Source organism: Astyanax mexicanus, chromosome 12 (genome assembly GCF_023375975.1).
Source record: "Astyanax mexicanus isolate ESR-SI-001 chromosome 12, AstMex3_surface, whole genome shotgun sequence".
NCBI lineage: Eukaryota > Metazoa > Chordata > Actinopteri > Characiformes > Acestrorhamphidae > Astyanax > Astyanax mexicanus.
Window position 1 is genome coordinate 30,680,645 of NC_064419.1, and position 14,843 is coordinate 30,695,487.

At 39.2% G+C, this 14,843-nt stretch overlaps 1 protein-coding gene across 1 annotated transcript in view; it reads left to right on the top strand.

Moving 5' to 3' along the window:
- Positions 1 to 14,843, top strand: part of si:ch211-158d24.2 (multiple epidermal growth factor-like domains protein 9) — a 54,473-nt gene that overhangs the window by 18,844 nt on the left and 20,786 nt on the right. Inside the window, exons 3-4 of the mRNA XM_007229367.4 lie at positions 9,695 to 9,834; positions 13,267 to 13,416. Coding sequence (XP_007229429.2) covers positions 9,695 to 9,834; positions 13,267 to 13,416 — 290 coding nt within the window. The remainder of the gene's footprint in view (positions 1 to 9,694; positions 9,835 to 13,266; positions 13,417 to 14,843) is intronic.

The following is a 14,843-nucleotide window of genomic DNA, read 5'->3' on the forward strand; positions in this document are numbered from 1 at the left end:
CGTTACTCTGACCATCTGCTAGTTTAGATGAAACAGAATTATTGACGTTAGCATTCTGCATCCTGCTTGCTTTGGATAGAAGTGGGGGAAAGTCAGGTGGTTTTAACATGTGTCAGATGGGTTTAGTGTGAGAGTAGTGAGGGTGAAAAGGTTAAGTATGTTTTTTTTTTTTTGTTTGTTTGTATCATTAATTAAATGGGAAGGATTCTTCTCCTCTCCTGCTGTAGTGAAGCTTACCTAACACATTCCATCCCTCAGCCAGAGAAAGCGAGAGAGAGAGACACTTCCCGCTTCCATGGTTGTCATGGCTGTACGGGATCAGGGGCGGAGGATGATACACACGTCACCATGGCAACAGAGAGTAAGAGAGAGAGTAGGCGAGCGAGAGAGGCTCCAGTCGTTGTGTAACACTGACCTAGTTAACATGCAGCTGATCTGCCTCAGGCTCTCTGAAACATTAATGAAGCCTGAGCGCGCACACACACACACATAAATACACACACACACACATATACACACACACACACACACCATGTGAGGTAGTGTGTTCTGTGCTGCTGTTTGTGTGTATGTATGTGTGTATATGTGGATGTGTGTTCCACTTTAGTCAGCTCAGTGAATTCTATACTAGCTCATAAACAAGCTGTTAAAAGTTTGAGGACGCTTTAGGTGGCACAACAGTCTAAGCGCTGACCTTGGTCATCAGGAAGTTGTGAATTCCATCACCAGCACTTTAGCAGGCTGAGAGTTTAGAAAATATGCTTACAGTCTGGGTACAGCAAGGTGGCCAAGATGAGTTTTCCTCTTCCCACATCTTCCAGCAAGGGCTTCTGTTAGCTGATGGAACATAATTAGTGACATTAGTCTACTGACTTTGGAAAAAATACAGTAGTGTTTCATAGGGGTGTGACGCGAGATTAAAACATTAAAACATGACTATATTTCTCGTCAAGCTTAAACCTGTCTCGCGGGAAGAAAAAACAATTTAGTATGGACTTTTTAAGAGGGATCAGGCAACACAGTAGCTATTTAACGAGTGTGGTCGCTGAGCAGAGAGCAGCTCTCAGCAGAAGAGAAAAAATCGGGTATTTGCATAGAACAGAGGTCACTAATGGGCGGACCGCGGTCCGGGTCCGGACCCACACGTTGTCCAATGCGGACCCAAACCTAGTGAGAAGGATTTAGTTGTATACACGCTTTGCGGCGCAGTAAATCACAGACCAATCACGTGTGGGGTAAGATCACCAAACGCTCTCTTCAGTCAATCAGATCTGTGCAGACGCGGTAAGGGAAAAATAAATAAATAAACACACCGCTCCTCACGCGGGATCGAACCCGTGTTGCCGCTGCTCCGGCTGTTGAATTGGGACACGGCCGTGAAAAAACGCCTTAGGGAGCCCGAGAACGGGCCGAAAAACGAGAACAGGCGGAAACTAAAGTCACGCCGAGCACAAACCATGGGCTTAATATGACTGGTTGTGGTTTGCACTTATTGTTTGCACTATATAAAACCTAGAAAAGTTTTATTTTTATTTTTATTTCATTTTTAATTTTTGACATTTTCTTTAAAATTTTATTTTTAAATCTCGTCTCGTTTTCGTGAACCCAGTATCGTGTCTCGTCTCGTCTCGTGATATTAGTGTCTCCTCACACCCCTAGTGTTTCATGAAAGAAGCTTATGCTGTGAATATGGGGATGAGGTCTCGTGTGTTAGGTCTGGTGGTCTTTTGAAATTCTATTTGTATACTGGTTTAAAAACAAGCTTTTAAAAGGTTTTGGGATGCTTTGGGTGGCGCAGCAGTCTAAGCGCTGGCCTTAGTAACCAGAAGATTGAGAGTTCCATTTCCAGACGTTCTGCAAGCTGAGAATCGGAGAGATTAGTCACTAGAAAAAGAAAACCTCCTTCTACCACAATAATTTTAACACATGCATACTCAATACAACATACATGTCAGTTAGTATAATTAGTGTTCTAGGTTTTATTGACTTTGGAAAGACACAACAACAAAAAATCTGATTTTGTTTCTTATTTCTTATCTTCTTTCAAATTTGCTCTCATTAGAAAAACATTTGCTTCTGTCAAAAAAACCTGTGCAGAGCTCTTGTGTGGCTCTGATGTATGCATTGTAATGGGGATCAGTCTTGAGCACCACCAACTCACCCCAAAATGGAGCACAGGAAGTGCCTGACCACATGGCTCCCGTTCACATTGGCTGCGTGTGCGTTACACATGGGGCTCACCCGTATATGTGCTGCGCAGGGGTGTGCGCACGTCCGATCTACACACCTCCGACTTGTGATTGATTGTGGTTAATTACAGTATATTATTGTGATTAACTGGAAACAAGTTTTTAATCGATTAACACCACTAAATTAAATGTGTAAAAGAAGCAATAGCTTGTGCATCACTTTAAGAGTCGGTCATATATTTAGAACAAATCAAGAATATTTTCCATTACAATAGGTCCCAGCTCTGATATAAGTATAAACATCTCAATTAACTTTTTTTTTTCAATTTTTGGCAGTGAATGTTCTTTTCTATATTTTAGGAGCACATGCTGCGATAAAGGAAGATCTAAATAGGGGTGTAACAAATGTCATTTTCAGTATGTCAAATTACAGCCTGGTTTGGCCAACACCTGTATAAATTATAAGGTGTTGGTGTGAGTGAGGTCAGCACAGGCGCCTGGTAGCTTATGTATCTAAACCGGGTTGTTGCACTTTCCTTTGAGCACGCTGGCTACCTGGTGTTTCTGCATCAGTGGCAGTTCGATAGGCGGAGTCTGACCTTAAATGTATCAGAGGTGGTATGTGCTAGTCTTCACCCTAATAGTTTTGGGAGCATTACTAGTAATGACAGGGAGTCCTAATTAATGGGTAGGGTAATCGGCCTTCTAAATTGTGTAGAAAATGGGACAAAATACAGTGGTGCGACACTGATTCTGGCCTAAGCATCAGGAGGTTGTGTGTTCCATCTAATCTCAGCAGTTTCATGTGTTTCACGTAAGTCCAGGAGATCGCTCATATTCCCTGGATGGATTTCTGCTAGTTCTGACAGAACAGAAATGAGCATTGTCTTCTGCACTGAAACATCTTGTGGATTTATCTTGTGCTTTGGAGATGCTTGTTTTTTAGTTGGACAGCGTTTTGGACAGTTTGGATATTTTCAGTTTCTGGTGTTTTTTTCAGTTTAAACACTGCAGATATTTCATCCTCAGTTGTGAGGGGGTTTGTAGGGCTGAATATCTCTTTGTGGGTGGGTAGTTGTGGTGGTGGTGGTCTGTGGGGTGGTATTAACTGGGGGCTTTTTTGAAGAACTATTACTGAGTAGAGGGAGGGCAGTGTATAGAGAGCTTTAGTCTTCTTTCTGTTTTTGAACATTGCTTGTTGTTGACATTCAGGCTTTCAGTACTGAACATGTGCAGCAATGAAGGATGTGTTTCAGCTGGGCTTAGAGAGGAAGAGCGAGAGACAATCAGGCAGAGTGAGAGAGAGAGAGAGAGAGAGATGTGAATGGTCTGGTTATTAATGAGCATAGTGATAGGCTGGGGCGATAGTGAGAAACAAATTGATCATTATCTGACCTTGATAGTTCAGACTGTGTCTATGAGTGCTTGTGGTGCCTGTGTGGTGTAGCTGCCCCACCCCCACTATTCATAAGCCTAAAGTAGTAGGCTAACGGGAGAGCTGGTGTCTCCCTTTTGTGTCAAAGTCGACCGACATTCCCTGTCTGGCAATAAAGCTGTGATCCCCCGTTATCACCCCCCTTACCTCTCCCTCTCTCTCTCTCTCTCTCTCTCTCTCTCTCTCTCTCTCTCTCGCTCTCTCGCTCTCTCGCTCTCTCTCCCTCTGACAGGTCGTATGTCACACCTCACTCTCATTCCCCAGCTTGCTCTATGCTCCTGAGCCGTCGCCATGGCAACCTGGCTATCGGTTCTGCGCTCATCCACATATACATGCGCCCACACACACACACACACACACACACACACACACACACACACACATGCCTGCGCGTTGGTGCAAATGCACTCGATAATCCCCTGTAGAGAGCGAGCATGGAGGTGTTTCCTCTTTCTGTGAATGGGAATGGAAGGGACTTACAATACTAATGCATTGTCTCTCTCTCTCTCTCTCTTTTTTTACCCCTTTGCAGTAGGTCAGTCATGTATAATTCATGTGTATTTTGTGTTTGTGTGTGTGTGTGTGTGTGTGTGTGTGTGTGAGTGTAAGTGTGTGTGCGGTTGCTAATTCCCCATATACATCTCTGTGCATTTAGTGCATTAAAAGCTACATGTCCTTTTTTCACAGCTTGATCCATCGTAGTAGATACACTTAAATGTACATCTCTGGATTTTACCAAATTGAAAACCTTTGGAATGAAGATAGATGAAGATTGATGATCACAAGCAATCATCAAACCAAACTGAACTGCTTGAATTTTTTGCACAAAGTCGCATAAAATCATCCAAAAGCAGTTTGTAAGACTGGTGGGGGTGAATATGCCAAGATGCATGAAAACTGTGATTGAAAACCAGGGTTATTCCACCAAATATGGATTTTTGATCTGTTAAAACTTTGTGAATATGAACTTGTTTTCTTTGTATTCTTTAAGCTCTGCATCTGTTTTGTTATTTCAGCCGTTTCTGATTTTCTGCAAAGAAATGCTCTAAATGACAATATTTTTATTTGGAATTTGGGAGAAATGTTGTCCATAGTTTATAGAATAAAACAACAATCTTAATTTTACTAGAACTGAAGTGCTCTACATTATTTCCAGAGCTGGTTTAGGAATGGTTAGCATTGGGTTTGTGCCACATATAGCATTTTCAGTTATGGGCAGAAATCTCAATTTCTGTCTCAGCTGACAACAAAACGTCTGGTAAACATCTCCAGTTGTGCTTTTAGTCATGACTGGCTTCTTTCTAGCCAGCCTCCCATACAGACCACTTGTTTACAGAGCTCTTCAGATGGTTGGCTGGTGCACCTTCTTATGCAGCCGCAGACATTTAACACTGCAGCTCCTTCAAAGTGTATTTTTGTGTGTGTGTGTGTGTGTGTGTGTGTGTGTGTGTGTATGTGTGTGTGGAGGGGGGTTATCATGCATATTTTATAAGGCAGCTTATCAAATCAAAGGGAACGAAGCACTTCAGAAAAATTAGTCCTGCATCATTTCATGGAAAACCCTCCTTCTCATCAGATTGCCCCATCTCTCTCTCTCTCTCTCTCTCTCTCTCTCTCTCTCTCTCTCTTTTCCCCCTCTGTTCGTTTAACTGGTGCTGGGTGTGTTTCTGCTTTTTCTGTTTCTCTTCTCCAGTGTTGGCTGGATTCCTATCAGTGTCTGAGTACTTAGAGAAGTCCCGTGGGCCTGCTCAGCCTAGCTCCATCATTAATCAACACACAGGCATACACACACTCATATAAATGTACACACACACATATGTGCATGTGCATGGACACATACCTACACACATTACAGTATCTCACAAAAGTGAGTAAAACCCTCAGATTTTTTTAAATATATAATTGTATCTTTTCATCTGACAACAGTAAAGATATGACCATTTTCTACAATGTAAAATAGTCAGTGTGCAGCTTAACAGTATAACAGTGTAAATTTGCTGTGCTCTCAAAATGCAGGGATTGGACAATGAAACTGAAACACCTGTCGTTTTAGTGTGGGAGGTTTCATGGCTAAATTGGAGCAGCCTGGTGACCAATCTTCATTTATTGCACATTGCACCAGTAAGAGCAGAGTGTGAAGGTTCAATTAGAAGGGTAAGAGCACAGTTTTGCTCAAAATATTGCAATGCACACAACATTTACGGGTGACATACCAGAGTTCTAAAGAGGACAAATTGTTGGTGCATGCCTTGCTGGCACATCTGTGACCAAGACAGCAAGTCTTTGTGATGTATCGAGAGCCACAGTATCCAGGATAATGTCAGCATACCACCAAGAAAGACGAACCACATCCAACAGGATTAACTGTGGACGCAAGGGGAAGCTGTCTGAAAAGGATGTTCGGGTGCTAAACAGGATTGTATCCAAAAAACATAAAACCACGGCTGCCCAAATCACGGCAGAATTCAATGTGCACCTCAACTCTCCTGTTTCCACCAGAACTGTCTATCGGGACAATAAATTATTGTGGTCTAAAACCAGGTGTTTCAGTTTCATTGTCCAAACCCTTTAAGTGAACAATACATGCCATTTATGTCTAAACATCTAGCCACAAAAGTGAGTACCATGTTTTACGGACTATAAGGCTTGGTTGTAAGGATTTCTGAATTAGAACTTAATTTGCTGAGTATAAGAGGGTGTTTTAACACTTGTAGTGATTTTCTATGTTTAGGATCAGTTGACGAGTTTGTTTACTTAGAGTAGAGTTTTCTTCCTGATTGATTTGGTTTCACACAGGCATATTTAATAATAAAAAAGAATAATGGGTTACTAAATCCAATTGCGTGGGTTAACGTTTTAACAATGACGGACCCAGTTACAGACATGCATGTAAAATCTTTTACTTTTTCCTAGCACTAATTGCTTCCTAAGCTTAAAACACATTAACTGTACACCAGGTAACAGTGTGTAACCAGTGTTGAGCGCAGGAAGCAGGGGGCTGAGCCATCTTGGGGGTCCCTGTGGACTGAGTTGTGAAAAAAATATGCTACACCCCATGAAGTGCAACCTTCATCCAACCTTTACAGCCCCAGGCATGTGTGATGTTAATTTTGTGTGTGCGTGTGTGTGTTTGTGTGTGTACACGTTCATACATCTGCCATGCTGCTTCCTCTCAGGAAGGTGATTTGACTTTGTATTTATTAAATTAGACATTAATACACACTCATTACTCCATCAGTGACTGATTAGCCTGGCTGCACTTGACCTTTCAGTGTGTTGGTGTTGTTAGTAGCAGGAGGTTCAGTGGTTGTGTTGCTGATTGGCAGCTGGAGGGTGGAATGCAATCCGTCCTTGTCGTAGGGATGTGTGCGTCAGCCTCTCTATGCACATTCTTCCATGCAAGCATGCAATATTTGGAAACCCAAATCATTTTTCTGAATGTATATTGTTTTACTTTAAACAATGACTGATTTATTTTAAGTCATATTGCAGTGTTTTTTTTTTTCAAAACTCTCACACTCCTACAAATAGAAAGATACAAGATGTACAGGAGTATCATAATAATGTTAACTTAGCATTTGTTTTTTTGTTTTTTAAACACTGTCTGTGTGAATTAGTAGTTTCATGAGTGAATTTATGATCAAATAGCAGTGCTATGGCAAATGTATTTTTAAAATTTAGAAATAGCACTAAATGTGTGATTGGAATAGCAATGCTGAGGATAATCTATGATTAAACAGCAGCACTGAGGTAAATGTGTGATTAAATTGCACTGCTGAGGTAAAATTGTGATGAGAATAGCACAATTGTCTTAGGAGATGAATATGTGAAATTGAATTTTCTTTGAAAAGCAAGACAAACATATTTAGGCAATTAAATGGATTTAATTATGACAAAATGTGTTTTTTCAGTGCTCTCTGTTCAAAATACTGATATATATATATATATATATATATATATATATATATATATATATATGTATATATAAATATTCAAAATAAAGTACACAGTCCATCAATACAGTATCTTCTTGTTTTTTACACCGTTTTTCGTCTGTCAGCTGTCCAGCTGACATTTTTATTTATTTGTTTATTTTTTTTTATTTACAAAACACCCAGTCCCTACTGATTAAAGACATCCCCACAGATCAACCTACTACCACCATTATGCTTTACAGCTATCATTGTTTCGTTGAGTAACAGGCAGGGTTTGCACCACACAAAGAAATTACAATTTCACTCTGAAAGTGGTTGTTCTTCAGTAGTGGCTTTTTTGTATTTTAAATCATACTGCCTATCCTTGCTTTGTAAGACCCATCACACATTGGCCAGCCAAGCTGTCTTTGGTCCCACCCTAGTGTTGTATTGGTAAGTGTTTATCAGGTGTTCTAGAGGAGCATACATCTGCTACTACTGTAATACCACAGTCATTACTACATCAGTATTACTGTATTTATAATGGGATCTACTGTACCTCTTTACCACAGCTTTCACATAGCTGCTCTCTTCTGCTTCTCTGCACAGACGTGGAGCATGTGGAGCAGAAAGAAGAACAGTAAAATGCACTTTGAGTGCGTCTCCAGCTGAGGTTTTCAGTGTGGTTAGAGTAGCAGTGGCCTCAGATTTAACCCTACGTGAAGAACAGGGAGAAGGGGTGGTTGAATTAAAAATGAGTGGTCTAGACGATTTCAGAGTGTCTGCGGTGTGGAGCAGGGTTGTTAGCTGTCTGGAGCTGGACCACCTACCCGCCGGTACGTAAGTTTACCGGCCTGTTTTACTGTCTGTGTGTTGTGTGATGCTACCAGTTTTTCTTATTAGTGATTGATAATAGAACACCATCCCACAAATAAAAACAATATATTTAAAAGACAGAGGGCCACAGTCACATATTCTGTGATACCAAAGAGAAATAACTGGGTATTTTAGTGAATAAGCACCAGAATATATTTTTTCCTATAATATGCTTATTTCACTTGCAGCAAGAGATGCTAGGCTAATGTTGCTATAAGAACTAGTCATCTCATCTCTATATTAAGCTCAAACATCAAAAAATCTTTTATTTAATTGAATCTCTTACTGTCTCGTCACTCTCTTCTCTTGTTAAAGAACATTGTATTTAAGTATATTTTTTAAAAGTATACTTAACATGGAATGGTACATACTTTTTGAACTAAAATATGTACCTAAATTTTGGAACAACTTATGGCCACTTAAGTATATTTCAGTTGTAATTAAGCTATATTTAAACACAACATAAAAGTATTAAATTGTGCAATTGAGTGCTCTTTTTCTTCTGTGAACCTAAGTAGATTTAAGTATGTGTTTTTTCAACATCTTTTTAATACACTTGAAGTACAGTATATGGAAAATTTTATGTACACTTTAATGCTACTGGAAAAAAAAAAACCTAAAGTGCACTTTAAGTAGTATTTAATGCCCCTACATATATTTTCTATCAACACAACGTATAATTTAAAGCATATCGCTTAGAAATACATTTTATGGAAATACAGAGTCAGTACATTTAATGTGTATTTTCATAATGCACTTTTAGTATTCTTTACCTAATTTAAACATACTTTTAATGCTCTTAAAGTGGCAGTCCATAATATTTTGTTTCTAAACGTGAGAAGTGAGTTTCTAAACTGGAGAATGGACAAGGGATAAAATATTGTGTTTAATGGTATCAGTGTGCTGGAATGACCATCCCTACTAAGCCTAATATATTTATTCTAAAAACTGTCGGGTCGCTTTTCATGGGACATCAGCTTTAAGTATACTTCCTTTTCACAAATGTTTTTTTTTTTCCTCTCTCTCTCTTTCTCTCACATGTGCACACACACAACCACACAGTGGGATTGTTAATTCCCTCCATTAAAACTTCTATATTCAAGCAAGTTTGTCTTGTTTAAAATTTCATAAAATATCCTAAAACATCTTTCTTTCCATTTTCATGCAATTCACAAATATTTTGTATATTTGTTCCTGTGTTATGAAATAATCAAGCTTTATCAAATCAAACCAAACATCATCAAAATTAAACACAACTTTTTTCTCTGTATCTCTTGCAGTTCGGGGACGTGTGTGTGTAAGACGGGAGTGTATGGACCCAAGTGTGACGACTGCCACCCGGGATTTTTTCACTTCAGCAGTACGGGGTGCCAGCCGTGCCAGTGTAACCAACACTCCACTTACTGCCACCCACAGTCAGGTGAGAGAAAGCTGACCAATCAAAAGTGTACTCTGATATTAGGGATATTCTGGAATTATAATTTAACTTGATTTCTTAAGCTGAGGGTCCTGACATAGTCCCTGAGGGAGTTCCAGAATGTTTTTTTTTTCTTCAGAGTTTTAGATCAAGACCTAATTCACAGTTTTTTTATTCACTGAATCAGACTGATTCATTTGCCACTCTACTCGACTCTTTGACTCAGTGTGATTCAGATTCACTCAGGCACATCGGTGGTCTGCACGTCCAGATTTGATAAAAAAAAAAATGTGCTTTTTAGATTGGAGAACGGAGGTGGTGAAAACCTCATCTTCGCTTCATCTTATTTTTTTGGTGGTCATTTTGGATTTTGGCTGGTCTGTTGGAATCTTCCCCCTCTTACACACAGTAAACATCGCTCTGTTCTAATCACACACCATTTTCAATGACAAAACCCTAAGCAACACCCCAGAAACCACTGCTAAACAACTCTGGTAAAAACACTATATCAACGGCCTGGCTACATCATAGCTACTGCCTTGTAAACCATAGCATCCGCTTAAATCCATGTAACCCACCCATCATCTATAAACAAAACATGATAGTGACCAATTAGCAACTCTGTAGCAACCACCTAGAAGACCATAGCGACCGCTAAGCAATATCAGTTTGTGTCTGTGTGTTTGTGTGTGTGTGTGCGCGTGTGTGACTCAAGTCACTTCAGTTCATATACACTCATAAACTACAGGTCTGTAAATCTATTATAAAATGTTATTGCTCTGTGTGTGTGTGTGTGTGTTTGTGTACATGCGTGTGTGTGTGTCTAAGGGTCCATCTGTCTCTTTGTGGATTGTGTGTGTGATGCAGTTGAAGTAGTTTACAGCTTTGCTGTGATCCACACACATCCGAAATGCCTTTTTACTCTCACTCATAAACTCACACACACGCACTTCACTAACTACACACACACTTCACTAACTACACACACACTTCACTAACTGCACGTACACACACACACACACACACACACAAAGGCAGTCTGGCCTAATGTTGACTTACTCACCCTCACCTCACTGTTACTGGGCTGAATCATCAGGCCTGGAGAACTTCATCTCTTGGTTACCTCACACACTCACACACACACTGTGTTTTTTTTATGTGGGTTGATGTGTGTGTGTGATTCAGGACAAAGAGCTGTAATCAGATTTTCTGAGAAGCCTGAGTGTTTATTTATGTCAGAAAAAAGAATATGATGAGAAAATATGATCTGTTTGGTTATAAAACTTGCTAGTTAAAATAGTTCCATTGCTGTTCTGTTTGAATCTGTGCTGTTTGGCTTGTTAGCGCTGCATCATTGCTAGGTTACCTGTAGATGACGGAGTAATACATGAAGAGCTTAGGTTACAGTGCATTACCGGCTGATAATGGCACTCAAAGAAACGCTTCTATAATTCACTTGGTTTGTTAAATCAGTGCTTAATGATAGTAAATCATTGTGGTGAGCTGGTGATGGAATTGAACACATCCACTGGGGTTCTGGCTAGGGAGTCAAACTAGCTCACAGGATTTCAACTACTTTATGCAAAATCCTTGTTTTTTTTTTGTTTTTTTTTGTTTTTTTTTTGTTTTTTTACTGTGTTTAGGTTTTACCCGCAAGTTATTTTAAAGATAAATTATTTAAAATTATGTCATTAGGGGACTAAACCTTTTGCAAAAACTGTATCTAATTATTTTTAACAAATTCATTGAGTCCTTGATTATTGAATAAGCAAACTAATAAAAACAATATAATATTAAATAAGATAATGTATTTCAGATAAACTCTAATAAAAAATAGCTGGAAAAGTATGTGGGGGTTGCTGTGGTGTCCAACATGGTTGTAAGTAGGACTTTGTATTGACAAGAACTTTGTGATATTATGCATATTGCGATAAACAGGTTCCGATTCAATATTAGGATATATTGCAATTTTTTTACATTAAATTTTGCATTTTTTTAAATTACGTTTAGGAAACTGATATAGTAAAAAAACACACTGTATATGAAATCAGATTAAAACAAAAGTTTACTTTATATGCAATCAGTGTGATTACCTATTCAACACTCAAACAGAACACTATAAGAAGCTATAATAAGTTGTGATTTTGAAAATAAATGCATTATTACAAAACATTTATTACAATTATAAAAAAAATCCCACCATTGTTTAGCTGTTGGTTTCTATGACACAAAATAGAAAATGTATTCTATACAAACAATCTGTATATAAGCCAACAATCCATACTATGGGATTGGAGACAGAAAACTGAGGTTCTTATTGTAATGGTAATAATGTGTTCAGGAATTCTCCTGCTGAAATTTACTGGACACACACACACACAAACACACACACCAGCCAGTCAGTCAGCAGAGCTTTTATATTCCCCATGTGGAGTATGGAGCTACAGGCTATACAGGAACTTGTATTTACATAATACTTTACATAACACACTCAGCAGCTATATATTCATGACTATACTACACACAGTACTCTACACTGGGACTTATAGACCTATAGAACATACACCATCTCTAATTACACTGCATTCAATGTCAGACAGACTAAAAAAGCTAAAAAGGCTTAATTTTTGGCCTCCCCCCTCAATTTGTTTACTGTTCAGTCCCATCTGCAGGTTAGAACTTCCAATGCTCAGACTTCTAACCATAGAGGGTTGTGGTATTAGATAATAATGGGATTTGAACATATGATTGTCTGTCTCTTAACAAGCAGACAGTTGGACAGTTGCTCCACCCTAGAGCTGTAAAACCATAATGTGGATTTTCACTTTCTGGACTACCCACCTCTGTGTAAGTAGGATCTCCGGTGGATTTCACGTTTTATAGAGACTCTAAGACTAGGTCAGTGGCTGAACTGCACTTAGCAGGGTATTACACATGTTGAAAAGTAACATATGGCATTGCAAAGACTGTTATTAGTGTAAAAATGTCTTTATTTTAAACTGTTTCTAACTGTTGTCTATCTCACTGTGTCACACAGTGGTGACATGTTTGCATTTATGATTATATTCTTGAGCAAGAGCCGAAATCCGATCATTCCCTCCACCATTCCTCCACCGGACTAAAGCAGCGTTATACTGGATTACCAGTGTACTTTTTTTTTTCACAAAAAATAGCTCACATGGCATTTATTTGTATTAGAGACCACAACTAGACAATATGTTTTTGATACAAATAACAGTATCAAATTATCAAATTCTATTTTACATTATATTTACTCTTTTATTTTGTGTATGCACACTATTGTGTTCTGGATTAAAAGCATATCGTCTATACTCTTACAAATGATATTAATATGATTATTCCCATCTCTCTCTCTCTCTCTCTCTCTCTCTCTCTCTCTCTCCCTTTCTCTCTCTCTCCCTTTCTCTCTCTCAGGTGTGTGTCTGGACTGTCAGGACAACACGCAGGGTCAGAACTGTGAGGAGTGTGTGCCGAGGTTCTACAGAGTGCTGGGCAGTAGTGTGAAGGACGGCTGTGTTGCCTGTCCCTGTTCTGACCACAGCTCCACTGGAACCTGTCATCTAGGTGAGCCTTCACTTATAGAGACCACTTATACATGTTAGGAGGTCGGTTTATAACAAGAGGATGTAGGTGGGGCTTAGTTTGGAGCAGGAGGGGTAGAAGGTAGTCAGTCAGATGCTTTTCTGATGTATATGGTGGCTTCCCAGATCATCACACCAGAATTTGGGGCAGTGTGTTGCTCCACATCAAAGGCAGGTTTTAAAATAAAAAAATATATACAGTCTTTAGAAGTACCCAATCATACTCCTACCCCACAGGAAGAGGCACACAGTGAGAGTGCGTGCCCCTTTAGGATCTGTTACAGGATCAGATTAGATTTGTTCCTTTCTCTCTCCCGTGATACCCATCTCTACTGATAGACCATCTCTAGTTACACTGCATTCAATGTCAGACAAATATAAAAAGCTAAAGTTTAGTCCCATCTGCAGGTTAGAACATCTAATGCTCAGACTCCTAACCATAGAAAGTTGTGGGATTAGATGATAATGGGATTTGAATGTACGATTGAACAGTCTCTTAATAAGCCCAAGACAGTTGGACAGTTGCTCCACCCTAGAGCTGTAAAAGCATACAGTATACATTGCTGTGTCCAGTAAAAAAGAAAAAAAAAGAAAAGGTAAGGTAAATTTACACACAGCTGTGTTTTTACGTAGTGTAATTTCCTAGCTCTAGATTGGCCCTACAGTCTAACTGCTGCTAACGACTTCTAAGGAGATCATGTTTAGATCCCCCCCAACAAGGCCTCAGTTCTCCACGGTCAAATTGACGTTGAGGAGCCACTAGGTATATATAGTATAATATGTCTAATGAGATTTACTCTGGATCCTGTACAGTCTTGATTATCCCATTTGGAAAATCGCATTAAAACAGAAAGTTATTTACTTTAACATTTAGTACTATGTTCCTAAAATTAATACAAATAAATTAAATGTTTTGTCATATCATCAAGAATATCGTTATTAAATGGCTCCTACTTGTCTAACGGGCTAAGTGCTGAGCACTATAGTCAGGAAATCGCCGGTTCGAATCCTGTTCATGTAGCTTGCCATCGGCTCCTGGAGTCCTGAGAAAGCACAAAACTCCAAAGGCTGATGTGGATAAGCACAAGGTGTCTGTGAGCTGATGTATCGAAACCGAGTCGCTGCACTCCAAGTGTGCTGTAATGCTACTCGGTAATGCTGCATCGATACTTTCCAAAAGAGGATGGGGCTGACTTAATATGTGTCAGAGGAGGCATGTGCTAGTCTTTACCCTCCTGGTGTGTTGGGGCATCACTAGGGGGAGTCCTAATGAATGGGTTGGGTAATTGGCTGTGTAAATTGGGAAGAAAATGGAAAAAAAAATACAATAAAATTTAATAAAAAAATAGATTATCATTATCGCAAAAATACCATGAAATATTGATAGATATATTATTTTAGATCCATACA